Here is a 20062-nt window from a genome sequence, read left to right as displayed (position 1 = left end):
CTAAACTAGTGCCGCGATGCTACTTGGGGGCTTAGCGCATGCGCTAACAGCATCGCAGCACTTAAGACTGAGAATGCCGTTTACCGCAACTAAACACCCGGCATTAGGCGCTGTAAACTGCATCTCCCCACTAAAGTGAAGGGCGCGATTGGGACAGTAGAATAACTCTGGGCACTCATTCCCTGCTCTATTCAACGTCACATTTAATTGAATTGCCCCCATGGAGAGCCATAGCAGTAAAAAAAAATTTTTTAGAAAACAAGATGCATCATTCCCCACACATACACATACAGTACACACACCAAAATAAAATATCTTTTTATTAAACAAACCTGTTGTATTAATTTGAATAATATTGTGAGGCAATTTCTGAACTGCAAAGCAACAGTCCATCCTTTCCCTACCTAATTGTGCATTCTCCTGCCAGCTACAACTAGCTAGAATTTCAAGTAGCTTCACTCATTTTGTTAATCATGGATCAGTCTATAGAATGGGAACATTACAGTGCTAGTATACAGTTTAAACTCCTCATCCTCACATATAAAGCCCTTAATTGCTCCTCCCACTCCTACTTTTAAAACTTAATTTATTTATGACATTCCTTCCATCCTCCACTGGCCACTGGTTTACATCTACTATGGTCACCTCCTCTCAATCCCGCATCCAAGACTTCATACAAGCCTATCAGCCATCATAGCACTCTATTCAGTACCTTTGACCTCAGTCTTCTGCTTCATAGTCCTGGTTAGCCCCTCATAAACTGTAAGCCCTCATGGATAGGGTCCTCTTCCCTCGTTCTCTCCTCCTAGCGCTATCCCTTTCGAAATTCTTCCCTCCATTGACTGATCATGTCTGTCCGCCTACCTACTGTAGTGGGTACAGACTCATTGCAGTTTGCTCCTAAAGGTGCCCATACATCTGCAACGGATCATCGCGACTCGGGAATGCGTTCGGAAATTTAAGATCGCCCACCATCGATGTTCAGCGATCCGTCGCCAGATTGCTGACATTTCACATGTTAAATGTCCCCGATTTGACGATCGCGATCATTTTTTCATCGCTATCGTCGGATCGCCAAAATCCAACATGTTGGATTACTGCGATCCTGCGATGCCGGGTTGCAGGATTGTGGCAATCCGTCGCAGATGTATGGGGCCCATTAGGTAGTCCAGGGATTCCCAACCACGGTCCTCAAGGCACACCAACAGTCCAGGTTTTAAGGATCGACATACTTGAGCACAAGTGTCTTCATTTGTACTGCAGTTAATTTGATGTGTTCAAGCATGGATATCACTAAAACCTGGACTATTAGTGTGCCTTGAGGACCGAGGTTGGGAAACACTGAGGTAGTCTCTCTATTCTACCCTCTACCCCCACTGTTGTTGCTTTATTTATATTATCGTTATCCCTTGTGTTATTGCAATATGTATGTAGTTTTGTTATCATTGTATGGTGCTGCTGATACCTTATGGAACCTTATAATTTAAAATGTAATAACAATAGGACTAATAGAACTTTATCAATCTATACTAGTAAAGAAAGGTTATGTGGAAAGAAAGTGCACTCCTAATCTAAGCAATGTTTTACAATCGTGAAACATCAGCTCCTGATTGTAGTAATGAAGGAAATTTTACTGATATATGTGAAGATTTGTTTTAAAAAAAGAAAATAGCTAATCTCTCATATGCCATCTGCAGTGGCATGTAAAGGTTCAGACCATGGCCAATTTTTGCTAGCTACTGCTTGCACATGTACTAGAATGCCCAGTGCAAATGTGAGTGACCAAAGCGGACATGCATCTTCTGTAGCGTCCCATTTCTACTTCAGGGTCCATAGGGGGTCCACAGGGTTGACCTTGGGGTATAGCTGGATCTGGATCCATGGGCACCACGCAGTTAAAGCTTTGCTGCTCCCAGGATGCACTTGGGTCCGTCCTCCTCTATACCCCGCCCCGGCCACAGGCACCTCAGTTTTAGTTGGTGCCCGGCCGGAGCCGGGTCACCCTGCGCAGTGGGGCTGCATAAGCAGCCCCTAAGCTTTATTCTTTATTTAAAAAAAAAAGAAGATTTTATTATTTTATTTTTACTGTCTTCAGAGCGGCAGCATCAGACTGTCCATCTGGACGTCTACGCTGCCGCTGCGACGCCGGTACTGATCCGGGGATCGCAGCGGGACCCCGGAGTCAGTACTAGCGTGGCTCCGGGACCTCCCAAGGACTGCTGCCGGACTGAAGGGGCCAGGTAAGCCGCGTGCAGCGCTGTCAGCGCTGCACGCGGGGAAAATGCAGTCTTCATGCCGCCGGTCTCTCCCCCTCTTCAGGCATACCCCGCGTGTCCGCTGGCCCCCGGGGTGTAAGTACCGGCGGGGAACCGGCTTCCCCGGGGGTTTAGTACTAGCAGGGGAGGCAGCCTTCCCTGCTTCAGCGCTCCTCCCCTCAGCCCAGCGCGCCTTCTCTCATGTGTGCTGGCGTCGCTGGGCTGTTCTCACTCGGCCACTCCTCCTCAGAGCTCTCCGGCGGCCATCTTCCTCAGGCAGCATCGCAGAGCTCCCAGGCAGGCTTCCAGTGGACCAGTCCCCCTGCGTACCTCTCCCCCTGCAAAGGACAGTGTTCGCAGCGCTATAGCCCTCCCAGACACTGAATCTGGGAGGTTGATTGTAGCGGAAGGTGCAGTGAGTATAACTTCTCTGCATGGTATGTGACTTTTTGCTAGTGCTGCTGTCTGTGCTTATTTTCTACTTACTGTCAGCTTTTTACCTATCCCTTTCCTTCTCCTACGGCCCGCAGGTGCGTGGGGGAGGGGTGTTCTTTCTGTGTACCTCACTTATATAAATCTACGTATTTGTGAGGTCCGTCACATACTGCGGTGTGCTCCTCAGTACCATATTGTGGGCTGTTTGGGTTGCATACTTGGGAGTGCGTGGGTGTTATACGCCTTACCTCGTTTCGGTGAGACATTTGTTTTTGCAAAAAAGTTTGTGTCATGTCTGATGAGGGGAATGAGCGCTCTGAGGCTCCTGTGTTGTTTTCCTGCCGACGCTGTTCGGCAGGGGTTGACGGGGCAGATTTGTCTCAGGACGGTCTGTGCGGGCGGTGCCAGTTGGTACCTGGACCCTCTAAACCCCCGGTGGCGCAGGATCCTCCGTGGGCAATGTTTACGCAAGTGCTGGCGTCAATCGCGGACCGACTTGCGGTCCCGACTGCGGCCCCTTCTAGGGCGTTGCCCCAGCCTACCATGCCCCGTTCCCCGGGTGTGACTCGTCTGGTGCAGTCTCCTCCCGGGTCTCAGACTGTGGGTCCTTATGCGGGTTTGCCGGTATACGTGCAAACCCCCACGGTGCCGCAGCAGTCGATGGCACCTTTTCAGGGGTATCCTCAGGCAGTACCCCCGCCTTGGGTGGACGTCCTCTCCAGCTCTGTTCAGAGTCTGGCGGCTTCGTCATCGGCTTTTCAACATATGTTGCACAGTGATTTGCCCCCACGGGCGTCCAAGCGTTCCGTTCCGGCTTCACTGGCGGCTCAGTTCACGGACACGGACGTGTCTTCGGATGACGGGGAGATCCATGAAGACTCTGACTCGGATGCCGGGGCCCAGGAGATGGAGGCTAAGTCTTCCATTAATGTGCCGGCATTGGTTAGGGCGGTGCGGGCCATCCTTCACATTGAGGAGGATGTGCCCGCCCCCAGGTCAAAATACCCAAATTTTAAAAAGGCCAAGGTAGCTTCGACGGTTTTTCCCCTGTCCGATCAATTGACGGATCATATGGCAGGGGCCTGGCAGTTGCCCAGCAAGAGGTTCCAACCGCAGAAGCGGTTGGCTTCGAACTATCCGTTTCCGGAGGCTCATTGCAGGAAGTGGGAAACTCCTCCAGCGGTGGATTCCCACGTTACCCGCTTAATTAAAAGCGCTACGCTGCCTTTGCCGTCGATCTCCTCCCTGAAGGATCCCACGGACAGGAAGGTGGAGACTTGTTTGAAGTCTATCTACTCTCTCTCGGGGGCGGTGGCCCGTCCGTCCATGGCCATCTCTTGGGTGGCTAAGACCATCGAGAGCTAGGCCAATGCTTTGGAGGATACCTTTCCAGAAGATGCTCCGGAGATCCAGAGAGCGTTGATAGGTCAAATGAGGGATGCGGCTTCCAACATTGGGGAAGCATCGTTAGACGCAAGCCTGCTAACCTCTCGGGTGTCGGCTGCAGCTGTGTCGGCGCGTCGGTCCTTGTGGCTGAGGTCTTGGAGAGCTGACGCTGACTCCAAAAAGGGACTGGAGGCCTTACCTTTTAATGGGGAGTTGCTTTTTGGTCCAGACTTGGACAAAATTGTGGACACTCTGGCTAAGTCTAAATCAGCCTTCCTCCCTTCGGCTTCTGCTCCTACCAAGGTACGGAGCTCTGCTTTTCGGTCCTTTCAGGTTCAGGGCAAGGAAAAAGGTCAGTCCTTCCCGAGGCAGTCGACGACCAAGGCCGCTTCTAAGCCCAAGAAGCAGCCCTGGAGTGCCAGGCGCCCTTCTTCCAAGCAGGAAGATAAACCTTCTGCCTGATGGGACGGGCCTCCCTCTGGGGGACCCCAGAGTGGGAGGCCGACTTCTTCTATTTGCCCAGTGCTGGCACAATACCACCACGGATGCCTGGGTTCGAGAAGTGGTCTCCCAGGGGTACGCCCTGTCTTTTCGGCACAGACCGCCCCACCAGTTTTTCTGCACGAGTCCTTCTCAGGATACGACCAAGTCTTTACAGATTCAGGAAGCTATAGAGTCCTTGCTGACAGCAGGGGTCATTGTTCCCGTTCCTCAATTACAACGAGGGACGGGGTTCTATTCTTCTCTGTTTCTGGTGCGGAAACCCAATGGTTCTCATTGCCCTATCCTCAACTTGAAGTCTCTGAACAAATTCCTCAGAGTTCCCAAGTTCAGGATGGAAACGTTACGTTCCATCATTCTGGCAATGGAACCGGGGGATTACATGGTGTCCCTGGATATCCAGGACGCCTACCTCCATGTTCCGATAGCACCTTTGCACCAGCGGTATCTGAGGTTCGCTATCCTTCAACACCATTACCAGTTCCGGGCGCTACCCTTTGGTCTCTCCACGGCACCGAGGGTGTTCACGAAGATTATGGCGGTCATGGCCGCACATCTTCGGAACCAGAATGTACGGCTACTACCGTATCTGGACGACCTCCTGTTGCTGGCGAGTTCCCCGGAGGTACTGCTTCATCATCTCCACTTGACGGTCGCTTGCCTGCAAGCGCACGGGTGGCTGATAAATTGGAAAAAGTCCTCCCTGATTCCATCTCAGCGGATGGTTCATTTGGGAGCCCTGCTGGATTCTCGGCAGCAAAGGATCTTCCTGACCCCGGAGAAGGTCTCCTCCCTGCAGCTGAGGATACACAGTTGCCTGAGCAGTTGCCGCCTGTCGGTCCATTCGGCTATGAGGGTTTTGGGCTCCATGGTGTCAACATTCGACACGGTGGAATTTGCCCAGTTCCATTCCCGGCCTCTGCAGGGGCTGATTCTATCGGAATGGAACGGGTTACCTCACCGGATCCGCTCTCAGTTGCTGGTGTTGTCCCCGGAGGTTCGGCAGTCTTTGGCTTGGTGGCTTCAGACAGCTCATCTGGTCGAGGGGCGTCCCTTTTGGATCCCGGACTGGGTCCTGCTCACGACGGATGCCAGTCTTCGGGGTTGGGGGGCAGTGACCGGCTCGTTGTCACTTCAGGGTCGTTGGTCTGCGGAAGAAGCTCTTCTTCCCATCAACATTCTGGAACTGCGGGCGGTTTATCGGGCCCTGCAGTCGTCCGCTCCCGCTCTTTACGGACGGGCGGTTCAGGTGCAGTCCGACAACGCCACCACGGTGGCGTATATCAACCACCAAGGAGGAACTCGAAGTCGGGCAGCAATGTCGGAGGTGTCTCGCATCCTTGCTTGGGCGGAGTGTCACATTCCAGCGATCTCCGCAGTCTTCATTCCCGGAGTCCTCAATTGGGAGGCGGACTTCCTCAGCATCCCGGGGAATGGTCGCTTCACCCAGAGGTGTTTCAGCTACTCGTGGACAGGTGAGGGCTGCCGGAGCTGGACTTGATGGCCTCCCGTCACAATCACAAGTTGCCCGTTTACGGGTCAAGGACAAGAGACGCAGGCGCCAGTCTGGTAGACGCTCTGTCGGTGAAATGGACGTTTCACCTGGCGTATCTGTTTCCTCCGATATCCTTACTTCCTCGGGTTCTGCGGAAATTCAAGCAGGACGGCGGCACGCTCGTGCTGGTTGCTCCGGCGTGGCCCAGACGTCCTTGGTACTCTGATCTGAGGTGTCTCTCCATCGACGCTCCGTACCTTCTTCCTCAGCGTCGGGACCTGTTGTCTCAAGGGCCCTGCCTTTACCCGGATCTGGGTCGGCTGTCTTTGACGGCGTGGCTCTTGAGACAGCCGTCTTGAGGTCTAGGGGTTTCTCCAGTTCAGTCATTGGTACCATGCTTAGGGCACGCAAGCCTGCCTCCGCACGGATTTACCACAGGGTGTGGCGCACTTACTTTCAGTGGTGTGAATCCAGAAACTATGATCCTCAGGTGTTCCGGGTTTCCAGAATCTTGGAGTTCCTTCAATCAGGTTTGGACCTCGGCTTACGCCTGGCCTCTCTGAAGGTTCATGTGTCTGCTTTGTCCGTGTGGTTTCAGCGTCGGATTGCTACACTACCGGATGTTCACACCTTTTTCCAGGGTGTTCTCAGGATACAGCCTCCCTTCGTGCCTCCTGTGGCTCCTTGGGACTTGGCGGTGGTGCTACGGGTCTTGCAGGGTCATCCTTTTGAGCCTCTTGAGATGGTGGACCTCAAGTGGCTGACGTTCAAGACCGTTTTTCTCCTAGCAATTGCTTCTGCCAGGAGGGTGTCAGAGTTGGGGGCGCTTTCCTGTCGCCCTCCTTTTCTGATTTTTCATCAGGACAGAGCGGTGCTCTGCACTCGTCCTGAGTTTTTGCCCAAAGTGGTCTCGAAGTTCCACATTAATCAGGAACTTGTTGTGCCAGCTTTTCAGTCGCCTGATCTTTCAGCTGGTGAGGCTTCCTTAGATGTAGTCCGGGCACTTAGAATCTATGTGGATCGGACTGCTTCGGTTAGGAAGTCGGATTCTTTGTTTGTCCTCTTCGGTTTTCACAAGAGGGGTTGGCCTGCCAACAAGCAAACGTTAGCCCGTTGGCTTCGTTCCGTTATTTGTGAGGCTTATGCACAGGAGGGTTTACCTGTGCCAGCCTCTGTTAAGGCTCATTCCACTCGTTCTGTGGGTCCCTCTTGGGCTGCTAGACGTGGCGCCTCCGCTGTTCAGCTGTGTAAGGCGGCCACTTGGTCTTCAATTCAAACGTTTTTGAGGTTCTATGCGTTTGACACCTTCGCCTCTCAGGATGCATCCTTCGGGCGCCGGGTACTCCTTTCAGCACAGGAGCGTCCCCGCCCTTAGTTGAACTGCCTTGGGACATCCCCAAGGTCAACCCTGGGGACCCCCTATGGACCCTGAAGTAGAAAACAAGAGATATGGTAAGAACTTACCTTTGTTATCTCTGTTTCTACGAAGTCCATAGGGTCCACAGGGCGCCCGCCCTGACGCACCTGGCTTCAAATGGGCTGTGTGGCTGGTCACCGGTTTTCCGTCTCCCATTTCTGTGAGTATGGTTTCTTGTGTGTTCCAGTCTTCCTTCTTTCTGTTTAGTCTCCTCCTCCGGCCTTAGCTGCTTACCAACTGAGGTGCCTGTGGCCGGGGCGGGGTATAGAGGAGGACGGACCCAAGTGCATCCTGGGAGCAGCAAAGCTTTAACTGCGTGGTGCCCATGGATCCAGATCCAGCTATACCCCAAGGTCAACCCTGTGGACCCTATGGACTTCGTAGAAACAGAGATAACAAAGGTAAGTTCTTACCATATCTCTTGTTTTATCAGCTTCTTGCTTTGTACAGGTTGAGTCTCCCATATCCAAAATGCTTGGGACCAGGAGTATTTTGGATATCGGAATATTCCGTATTTTGGAATAATTGCATACCATATTGAAATATCTTGGGAATGGGACAGAAATGTAAACACAGAATGCATTTATGTGTTATATACACCTTATACACACAGTCTGAAGTTAATTTTATGCAATATTTTCAATAATTTTGTGGCTCAAACAAAGTTTGTGTACATACATGAAATTCATGTATGTGTCATATACACCTTATACACATAGCCTATAGGTCATTTTATACTTTATTTTTAATAATTTTGTGCCTTAAACAAAGTTTGTGTACATTGAACCATCAAAAATCAAAGTTTTCACTGTCTCAGGGCCTAATTCAGACCCATTCGCGAGCGCTGAGCGCTCGCAAGCTGGTCGATGGTGCCCTAATGCGCATGCGCATGACGAAGGGAGCTCCGTCGTGCGCATGCGCGAGACCCGCATAGCGACAGCCAAGCTGTCGCTATGAGTCTCGCACCAAAGGGGGCGTGCTGTCTATGGTGAGTGACAGCTCGCCCCCTTTGGTGGGCGTGCCGGGGGCGTTGCTGCCCAGACGGAGGTGTTCCCATGGGAATGCCTACCGTCTGAGTCCGGCCCCACTGACATCACTAGTGATGTCAGTGGGAGTGCTTTTGGCTCTGATAGAGCCAAAAGCACTCCTGAGCTTGCGGCAACGAGACCCTACCGCAGGGTCTCGTCGCAAGCCCTATGGTCGCGATGGTCATGACCATCGCAACCATCTTTTTGGCCGTTCGCATAAGCTGTTGGTGGTCACCCACAGCTATGCGAGCGGTCAAGAGGCCGCTCCATTTTTAGGTAGGAGGGCCCTGATTCAGAGCGAGCGCTCTGGTCAGAGTGTCCAGCTCTGAATCAGGCCCTCAGTCAGGCTAAAAATATTCTGTATTTCCGAATATTCCGTATTTCGGAATATTTGGATATGGGAGACTCAACCTGTATCACCTGCAAAGCAGAAACATCAGTGCATGAAAAGAACACTAAGGCTAAAAAGGAATTTGAGTGTTCACAGAATCTTGAGCAGATTCTAAGGGTGTCTAAGGGATTCTAAGGGTGTCCATAAATATATGTGCGGGTCTGATATTTCTGATTATGATGATGAAGACATAGACATTAGAGTATGCTACTTTGGAAGCTGCTAATGTGTTGCAGTATCCGTAGGATAATAATGGACCCTACGAAAGTGAGTATAACAAAAATGAATTTGTTGGACTTGTAATGGACAATGACAATGGGGTTGATTGTATTAAAATAAGGCAGCATGCATCTACCACTCCGAACAGTTCTATAAACTGCTTCATACCCTCTGGCCCTCCCAATCCAATTTATGTTGGCGTAATTGTGGAAATGTGGGCTCCTTGGCCCATATATTTTGGTCATGCCCACGTATTAGGATTTTATGGTCATCAGTGTTTGCTCTAATCTCTAAAATACTGAATGTTTCTATCCCACCTCATCCATTAATAGCAATATTTAATTTATATATTATAGTGGCTTGTCCGCTTACGATCGTTATATTATGGGTCATGTTCTCCTAGCCACAAAATTAATGTTGGCACGACACTGGCGTTCACCTTATATTCCCAGTTTGCATGCTATTGAGAAAGATGTACAATCCCATTACGAGTTAGAGACAGCGGGAGTGTTTTACTCCTCCTCCGTTTCTAATACTTTTATTAAATGGTATGGATGGACCGAATATTGGGAAGCAAAATCTAGTGTTTAATTACGATGTTCCCCTTGCAACTTTGTAATTTTTCATTTTATGGTTATGTATTTGCTAGGTACTCCATTGTACAAGTTATTATTTACTATGTGAACCTTTTGCATTGATATATTTAATATATGTGTACCTTATGACTGTTCCCTTTTTTTTCTTTTGTATCCCTTCCTTTTTATGTTTCTGTATCAACATTTATTTAGGCATCTGTAGCCTTTGATAAACAGCAGCAAACCATCAAGACTTAAGATGGGTACACACTAAACGATCTGTGTCCCCAGAGATACGACGGACAATCGCACAGGCGACAAGCGGACATATCGGGCGGCCGGTACATATTAGACGATTCGATGCCCGACCGCCCGATATGTCGGAACCAGCCGCATCCCGTTGCATAGGGTCATCAGTTCCATTGTCAAATTGAGCTGCATGTAGGGCCGACCTGAAGATGTAACAAACGACCAAATGGGAGTGCGCATAGCCCGACATAGTGGGTACACATTAACCGATTTTGACGATCTGTAGGCCCGATCCATCGGATCATCTAATGTATGCCCACCCTTACACATCAATCCATGACATAAGGAGGTCAGGGATTTGTTGCCTTACTGCAGCACTCTGAAGGAGAATATGATGAAGCCATTTCAGCTTGTTGGGGTATCTTAGGCACTGTGACACCCTCTTCATGTCACACATGTTGCTATATATAATAATCTGAATGAAGGAGACCATTTGGCTTTATTAAACATTTAATTCTAGGCACCTTGACACGTTGCTATCGCTTTACATGTCACACATATTGAGCCTCATTCAGAGGCGGGCGGACGATACAAGCGGTCGCTCAGAAACTGGGAGGCCGCTTGCATCCTGACCGCCCTTCTCTGTTTCGGTCGTTAGGCTGTGGGTTTACACCCACAGCTCTAACGACCACTAGGGTGATGGTCGCGATGGTCAGAGACCATCGCGACCATCGGGGCTTACGACGAAACCCTAGGGTAGGGTCTCACTTGTCGTAAGCCCCGGAGAGCTTCTGGCTCTGTCAGAGCCGGAAGTTCTCCACTGACATCACTAGTGTCACTAGTGATGTCAGTGGGGCCTCCCCCAAACGGTAGGCGTTCCCATGGGAACGCCTCCGTTTGGGCTGCCACCCCCCCGGCCCGCCTTCCAAACGGGGCGAGCTGTTAATCAACATTGACAGCTCGCCCCTTTGGAAAGAGACCCGCTACGACCGGCGCTGTCGGTCATAGCGGGTCTCACGCATGCGCACGAAGAAGCCGGCTCCCGCATGCGCACTTGACAAACATCGAGGCGGCCGTGCGGTCGTAGACCGTACGGCCGCCTCTGAATGAAGGCCATTGCGTACTACAAAGCAGTACATTTTCTGGGTAAATGGGTTGTGGAAAACACATTTTATTTTTAGACTTCCATTACTTCAGTTATAAAATTGTAATATTTTCAATAAATAACCCAAACCCCAATGGCCCCATCTGGTGACATGTTGCTCATCCTTTTTTTAGGAAAATGTGTGTGTATAGACTGGGTACACACTGCACAGATATATCTGCAGATCGAGTGATTTGCAGATATATCTGTAGATGATGGTCATTCATATACACTGAATGACCATCATCTTCCAGGCAGCCGTGGGTCCCACTGGCCGAGGGTCGCGCCACAACACCCTTGCCATGTCTGCCGCTGCATGTGTACAGGCGATCGACTGATTTATCTGCAGATATATCTGTCCATCAGCTGTGCAGCACAGGCGAGGCGATACGTCGGTGAATAACATCATTCACAGACATATCGCTGGTACACACTGGCCAATGGGCACCAGATATATTGGCTGATCAAGCGATCGCCCAATATATCTGTCAGTGTGTACCCAGCTTTAGTCACAGCTGGGGAAAAAGTTGCAATACAGTATGTCTTAATTTTGCGGCCCAATTGCAGGTGTAAAAGTATAGTTGTAAAATTCAGGCTTTACCTAAGGTGCAAAATACACAGCCATGCTTCATTTATGTGTGTACACGTCTCATGTAAGTGACTTGTGGGAAGATTTATCAAAGACTGGAGAGAGATAAAGTGGAGAGAGATTTGCTCTCGGATCGCCTGATCGGAGCCGCAGTTGGAACAGTGTGTAACAAAGGAATCTGCATTTACAACTATGCACTTCTCTTTATTCATTTGTGATGTTTGGATGCGTGGGCCAAAATGTTTCTATTTTCAATTGTGATTTCTTCTGTCCCTGACAGTTTGGTTGATGACCGGTGTGTGGTGGAGCCTGCAGCTGGGGATCTAGATAACCCACCAAAAAAATTCAGAGGTAAGAATGACAACATGTTATGCATATGGAAAATAGAACAAAACAAATATGTTTTCCGATTGTACATGGAAGTGCTTAATTATTATGTAGCTGTCAGAACTAAGAAAGGCATCTCTATGCGGTGTATGTATTACACTGCAGTTTTTTTATACTTTTTTTTTTTGTATCTGTTTATATTTAATGAATCTGTTGTCCTTAATTTCTCCCAAGTATACAGCTCTGTGGGAGAAGGAATAATAACTCAGAGGTTAAGTGTGTTGACTGCTGACCGAATAACAATGACAGTAATAGACTAGCTGCACAATCCCTATGTCCACATCTTGAGGCTTTATACTGTATACTTGCTACTGCCACTACTACTTTATTATTGTATGTACCAAAATTAGAATAATAAAGGCTGGATAAGTGTATCTCAAAATGAACTGTAACAATTGTATGCACATTGTTGGCCAACAATTGAAAATATTTTCCAGGGGTGCATAACAGCCTTCTCCTGTCCCATCACAAATTGGCTACTGACAACTGTGTATTATGTGATTTGTTCCAGATTTCCCATCTTGTTTTCTCTTTACTTATTTTCTTCTTCATGTGTTTATTCCTTTTTCATTGCTTTAATGGGTTTTAAAATGTTTAATAAACATTTACTTGTGTTGTAAAGAAAGTAGAAAATCCCCAGGCACACTTTGCTGCTGAGCAGGTGAAATTACACCCACTACACTCACCACAGCTGCTTCACTACAGTCCCGATCAGATAGACAGAGTGAGGGAAATCCACTGCACGATTGGTCAGTATTGGATAAAAAACAAATTCTCAAACCAGTTGGCAGCTATTTATGTATGATATATGTATGATATACCTCTATATATCTTTAGACCCCATTACGGCAGCTAGCAAAAGCAAGACCTGCAGCACTATGTAATTTAGGATTTGTGACAATTTTATCACTGTTATAGTTGTGTATATTCCTCTTAGTGTCCAGCAGATGCAACTCTGCGTAACTAATCACAATTTTTATTGCTGGAGCATCTTGGGCCGAGTTGCGTTCAATTCTGCATGATGCACATTGCATTTAGTATTGTTTATACACAATGTAATTGTTATTACGCTCAATGTCTATCCATCTACTACCCTCTTCCTTCTCTTTCAAACATCACTTTTTGTGCCACTTTTGTCCACTCTTCCTCTTTCTCCAGACTGTCTATTTAAGGTCTGTCCCATGAACAGATATTCAGCTCAGAAGCAATATTGGAAAGCTAAGCAGACCAAACAGGAAAAGGAAAAGATCTCAGATGTTCTTCTTCTGCAAAAACTTCAGGTAACTTGAAAAATTCACTATAGGTGGCCACACACATAGCAGTTCTGTTTGCCAGTTCGGGACTTACCTGTAAACTTGCTGAGAATGATAGACTTTCCTCCTATTATCAGTTGTTCTCAGACTATAATGATTAGCCTGTAGATTGCTGCTGTTACATGTGCTGCAGATTATTACAAATAGGACCCAAAAACCAGCTTGTTTGGCCTCGCTGCTGAATGGCTGGATCTATGCTCCTATTGGCTGCCAATGTTTGGGACAAATTTAACTCTTCAAAATACCTTTTACTTTACTACAATAAATTATACAGCTATGTATTCCCTTCCTCTTATTCTCCTTCTCCTTCCAAAAAATGTAAAAAAATATGGTATTTATGGCCCAGTATAGAAAAGTGTACATTTTCCTTTATGTAGTCTTTGCTTTTTACATATGAAAAGGAGCCTTCTGTATAATTTAAGCTTTTTTTCTGTGAATAAAGCCATATCTTCAATAAGTCTATTTTTAAAATCAGTACACAATACTTTTTATAGTGTTATAACACAGTGGATAAAAACTGTTCCGCTTGCCTAAACTTGTAGTCCTGTAGTGAGACTGCTATATAAGTGCCTATGAACTTTGAAGTAATCCATTTCCTCTCCCCTGTAGCATGCTGCACAAATGGAGCAGAAACAGAATGATACAGAAAACAAGAAGGTACATGGCGAGGTGGTGAAATATGGCAGTGTCATACAGGTAGGCCAAGTTCCTCATATATACCTACTGCTTGTGCGCAACACTCAGTCCTGTATATTTCATTCATTCAGTTTACAGCTATGAATGTAATAACTATCATAGCAATTACTACTGTATAGGGTTTAGTAAACTCACAGGTAATTTAGGATTACATCTATGCTTATTTATATATTTATTAACCATTCTCTATGTCCTACCAGATCAGATTGACATGTGCTCAGCTGAGGCCTGAGCTTACCATATCTGATGAATAGTTATTTCTGCACTCATATCCCATCCATTTGCCCATATGCATAACTCAGAGCCAGTTTACCAGATGAATAATACTGGTACAGCATATTCCATATGCCCAACCCTATTATTAAATGACCGCACCTTTGTCATCCCTGTAAAACAGAGGTATTCTTCTGTCAGAATTCAGGGTGAGAATGTTTACTGTGCAGAGGGCACTCTACCTGAAAATATGCTTAATACCCTTTCTAGGAGTGTGTGCACATGGCAGTTCAGCCAGCATTGCCTCTTCTCTTATGCTGTGTGTTTTACAACAATGGGAATAAAATGTTGAAAAGGGATCATAGATCCCTAGGATGGTCACAAAGGTTTTCTGCATGGCCATTTTGTGCAGTGCAAGATGGATGCTCAACAGAGCATAGATTGATAATAAACAAATATCCCAGACTGTGTCTATACATACTGACAACTGGTGTATTACCAGTGATGTAATAGATACTGTAGAATAACTCACCACTTCTCCCATGTCTCCTACTCATACTCCACTACTGAGCCAATTAGCTTGGCTCAGGGCTTTTTTATGGGCACCCTGTCTACACTTAAACTTCAAATTCTGTGAACGCCTTCTTGTCACAAAGGGCAGGACATTTGTTTACACATGAAATAGAGGTACGTTTTATATAATCCTTACCTCTCCCATGTATTCTTGTCAACATTATGCAGTTAAATACGAAGATTCAAGTATAACGCTTCTGTTCGTCCATGTTCCTACATCTCTCCTTAATCATTGTGTTCTTCCCCTTCTCCCTCATGTCTTTCCTGTATTCTTACATCGCTTTCTCAAGGTTCCGATCATGCATAAACAAAAGCTTGCCAGTGATTGGTTGGCAGGGTATTCAGCGGTCTAAGACTCTGCTATTTCTTGCCTGAGAACCTGTATTGTGTGAAAGATTGGTCCGTATTAGAGACACATGCCTTATATACAATACAATGTAAAAAAACACTTAAAAACATATGAAATACACCCTAAAACAATATGCTCACTTTATGTCTCCACCCAACACCCCTCTCACCCCCACGCCTCTGAAAGTAAACTAGACCTTAAGATTTACATGCTGCAACTAAGTCACAGAAAACACATGGAAAGCAGGTGGTCACATGTCTGTCTTTAGCGCATATGATGAGCTGTGGGGAGAAAAGTAATAATGATTTACATGCCTATGACAAACAATATATATGCTATACAAAGTGCATAAAATAGCTTGCATGCTTTTGTCAATAAAATGGCCTAGTAATATGCGTAGAATAGTGTAATGTGATATATCAGATATATTTATTGATTCTTAAAAAGCTTTATTCAATTACAAAAGCACAAGCAAACAAACCTTAATTCAACATACAGGAGCAGCGAGGTAATACAGGTTTTACAGGTTAATTAACTCCAGTCTATATGTTGTACATTAGAAACTTGTAGATACTCTAGGAATGAAAGCATACACATAATAATTAAATACAATGCAGTTTACATAATAAAGCATAAGTAGTAGCGCGTGATGCAGGTCTCCCTGGGGTAAAGTTTCACTCCTTCTCCAGATGGAATATCTACAATTCTACTAAAAGGACCATATTTTATTATACTTATACTTAGGTGCTTTTCTTCTGTACAATGATTCACAGTTTCATTTACAAAAAGTTTCCATTCCAAGTCTGGAGGGTCTCCCACCAGCTGCATCCTGGCTACTAGCTTTGATTGATAAAGCAGTTAGGTTACATATACCGGTATACTGATGCATATGTTTATTCAAGGGTTCTTCTGAGGAAGTTGTAAGCATCTTTAGGAAAGCACAAAAGGTGCAGTAGTTTATAGTACAGGTAAATGAACAATGTAAAGCACAGAAATAGTACAGTCTACAGTCAGTTACAGTTAATGTGTTACATAAAGACTGTTGGTTTGTGAATGAGACATTTTCTTATTGAAAGTTTATTTGCGAACGGGCAAGGAATGTGCAAACAATTGAATTTTATTACAATGACTAAAATACAAAATGTGATTATAAGAAATGATCACAAATCACAGTAATTGCAACAATCTTGAAATCTTTATTTTCAGTCAATAAAATAGTTTTTTTCTATACCCCTGTTGAAAAACTCCTCCATGTTAACAAAAAAGTAAAAAAAAAAACTAATAAAAAAAAAACTAATAAAAAAAAAACCTGACGACTTTTTATTTCCTGGATCTATCTACTATGAAACGTTCTAAAAAAAAAACCTTGCTTATCTATATCTCAATTGCAAATTTCAGGCAAATTGTTTGATACCAGAGTTATTAATATGTGAAGCTGGTATCTTATACAGTATTGGATCAAATCTTAATACCATGTGGTAGTGATATATTTTATTTTACTGTTTTGACAATTTGTTTGCTACGGTACTTCAAATGGCCCTGTATAGATCATGGTGTCTTTACAACCTGCAACATAGTTTATGACAAATTACTGATTCATCTGTTGTAGTATGGGTATTTAATGTTTTGTGTTGTCTGCTACAACCTTACAAATAGCTTTTATAAGATATATAATCTTCATACCAACTGTATATAGTGCTATGAAAGGATGCTGATGATGTTATTCTATATGACAGCTGCTCCATATGAAGAGTAACAAGTACCTTACTGTGAATAAACGCCTTCCTGCACTACTGGAGAAGAATGCCATGCGTGTGACACTTGACATGACTGGAAACGAGGGGTCTTGGCTTTTCATCCAACCCTTCTGGAAGCTGCGCAGTAATGGAGATAATGTAAGGGATTTCCTGAGACATGGACTGTACAACAATATGTAAAAAGAAGGGTGATGATGGGGGTATAGTGTAAATAATGGGAAAATGGAGGTATTTAATATAGAATAATTTATAGCAGGGGTTCAAAACTCCAGCCCTCAAGTACCGCCAACAGGTCATGTTTTGTGGATTTCTGTAACATGCACGGGTGAGTTAATCTTTATTGCTGGCTCAGTAATTATCACACCTGCTTTCTCAGACAGAAATCCTCAAAACCTGACCTGTTGGGAAATCTTGAGGGTTGAGAGTGATCTATAGATAAGCATGGTTCATTTGGGAATTTGCATATCCCACCCACCTATGTGGTAAGAATGTGGTCATATACAATGGTGGATTGAAAACAAATGCAAAAGTATTCTTACTCTGAGAAAATAGTAGATCTGACCTTCTTTCTGATACATATTTTCTGTTACAGGTGGTAGTTGGAGATAAGGTTAACCTTAACCCTGTGAATGCTGGACAACCCCTACATGCCAGCAACTATGAGCTTACTGACAACCCAGGCTGCAAAGAGGTAACCAAAGGATAAATAGAACTGAGAACAATTTATCCTCTCCCTACTCTGATTGTGCTTTTATTTAGTGAATGAGTGCTGTCATTGATATCATTACTGGTCAACCAAAGACATAGGAACTTTAAGCACACTTTCCATTTTAATCATCTTCTCAAGAAAGTGTTACCGTACATAACAGTATTGTCTAGAGTGTGTACAATTTAGAATAAATGTATAATATAATTTTTTGCCAACAAATTTTGTTAAAGAATGATTATTTTAATAGTAACTATCATCATCATGCTATAACTAAATTGTCCTAATTTACCGGGGATTTTTCACACTACGGTGCCATTCACCTAGCACCCAGCAATTCTGAAAGCCGTTTCTAGTTGACCACAATGTATGGGCTCAACAAGAGCCTTATTTTAACTGAATATAAATGTGATCATACAGTGATCAAGCCCCTTAGGAACCATCTATTTGGCAACAAGTCAGAGTATCCAGAACATCATTTTGGAGTACGAACATAAGAACCTTAATAAGAAAGATTGTACCTCTCACTCTAGAGGTCATATATGTCAGTGTATGGGTATGCTACCTTTAAATTTCTGGAAGTTTATTTCTCATGCTTGATGGCAGCTGGCAGATAAATGCAGACTAGCCGTTTGGACTCATTGGCATTTTCCAGAAGGGCCAGAGTTCTTGAGCTTAGTCAGTTTCTGAGTTCTTGGCCTCCACTACTGGGTTGGTTATTAACAATATCTATTTAAATGTGAAATCTATATGCTAGAGCTGCTTTTCAGTTTTAAACAGCCCACAGAGAAATAGTTTGGCTGGTCAACTTGTTTATTTTGACAATATTGGACAATTATTTTTCTGGGACTAGGGCTTACAATTACCATCAAAGCTGGATCATCCACTAGGCAACCTAGGGTCCCACCTAGGGGATCATATTGCTCTTTTTATGTTTTTTTCTTTTTATATAACTTAGGGGCCCAGATTACTATAACACGTTATTATTTTGATAGAAAAAAATGAGCGCTAAATGTGTTAAAAACAAATTTGTAGTTATATATTATGTGTTATGAATTTAGTGGCACCTGTAAATAGAAAGGTAAATTATAATTATGTTCCTTTATGAAGATTTAATTGTGGTAGGCACAGTGACTTTGGAATGGGACCCTATGATGAAAAGAAGCTAGCTTTCCCTACCATACCCTTTCTAGGAACTCCAATTCCTCCGTCCTCTCTCCGGAGAGTAAGTCCGGGCTACGGCGGGGAGCCAGTAGTTTGAACCTGGCCTTAGCTCTTGCTCCACGTGGACCGTCACAAGGATTGCAGTTGTCAGAGGTATCATCCACTCCCACAGACCTGCAAATCGCGGGATTATGCCCCCATCAACAACCTGCAGCAGCATGGCAGGATAGGATCCAAAACCAGACGCCAGCGGTCCATGTGGAGCAAGAGCCAAGGCCAGGCTCAAACTACTGGCTCCCCTCCACAGCCCGGACTTACTCTCTGGAGAGAGGATGGAGGAATTGGAGTTCCTAGAAAGGGTAAGGTAGGGAAAGCTAGCTTCTTTTCATCATAAGGCACAGTGACTTTGGAACGGGACCCACCACAATTAAATCTCCATAAAGGAGCTATAAACATAATTATAATTTACCTTTCTATTTACAGGTGCCATTAATTCATAATACTTATAATATATAGCTACAAATTAGTTTTTAACACATTTAGCGCTCATTATTTATTTATATAGTTCTATCCTTATCATTGAGCTGCTGCACATACTATAGCGCGGAGTTACCATTCTTTTGACGTTATTATTTTTGATGAATGGAAGAGTGACAAGGGGGCCATAGCCAGCATTTTGTTTTGAGGTCCCATGGGGTTTTAATCCAAACCTGGTTACTTAATAAGAATTGTTTTATTTCTAGGTGAATTCTCTGAATTCAAACACCAGCTGGAAGATCAATCTGTTCATGCAATACAAAGACTATATGGAGGATGTCTTGAAAGGGGTAAGAGCAAAACATATTGGATCTCTGTGTTTTCATGTTCACGTATCCTGATCTACAATTCCGCCCTTTCTTTCTATTAATTAATATCAGTAGTTTTACACTTTAAAATGAATTTGACTAAATAACTTCCCTTACCAATAATAGTATGTGATTTATTAGAGCGGCTGTGTCAGTGCCCTTCTGTTACAGAAAAGCCAGGCAGCGCTGATAGTGATGCAAATGATGGCAGTCCCAATGCAAAGCACTATTACCGACATGGGAAGTTATTTAGTAGAATCGTTTTTTAAATTGGAAACCTTATTAATTTGACCTAACAATAAAGCTACACATGAAGAAATCCATTGTTAGCAAAGAGATATGCTAGGCATACTGTACTCTTCAGCAGCATTTGCT

At 45.1% G+C, this 20062-nt stretch overlaps 1 protein-coding gene across 1 annotated transcript in view; it reads left to right on the top strand.

Annotated features, from left to right (window-relative positions):
• Positions 1-20062, top strand: part of ITPR3 (inositol 1,4,5-trisphosphate receptor type 3) — a gene marked incomplete at its 3' end in the record, with an annotated part of 283455 nt that overhangs the window by 47075 nt on the left and 216318 nt on the right. Inside the window, exons 2-7 of the mRNA XM_088455962.1 lie at positions 11965-12035; positions 13230-13351; positions 13994-14080; positions 16952-17110; positions 17565-17663; positions 19586-19669. Of these exons, the coding sequence (XP_088312088.1) occupies positions 11965-12035; positions 13230-13351; positions 13994-14080; positions 16952-17110; positions 17565-17663; positions 19586-19669 (622 nt within the window). The remainder of the gene's footprint in view (positions 1-11964; positions 12036-13229; positions 13352-13993; positions 14081-16951; positions 17111-17564; positions 17664-19585; positions 19670-20062) is intronic.

The sequence above is a fragment of the Taudactylus pleione genome, unplaced genomic scaffold, assembly GCF_031769625.1.
Source record: "Taudactylus pleione unplaced genomic scaffold, aTauple2 ptg000682l, whole genome shotgun sequence".
Taxonomy (NCBI): domain Eukaryota; kingdom Metazoa; phylum Chordata; class Amphibia; order Anura; family Myobatrachidae; genus Taudactylus; species Taudactylus pleione.
Note: the sequence above shows the minus strand (reverse complement) of the source record. Positions and strands in the feature narration are given on the sequence as shown.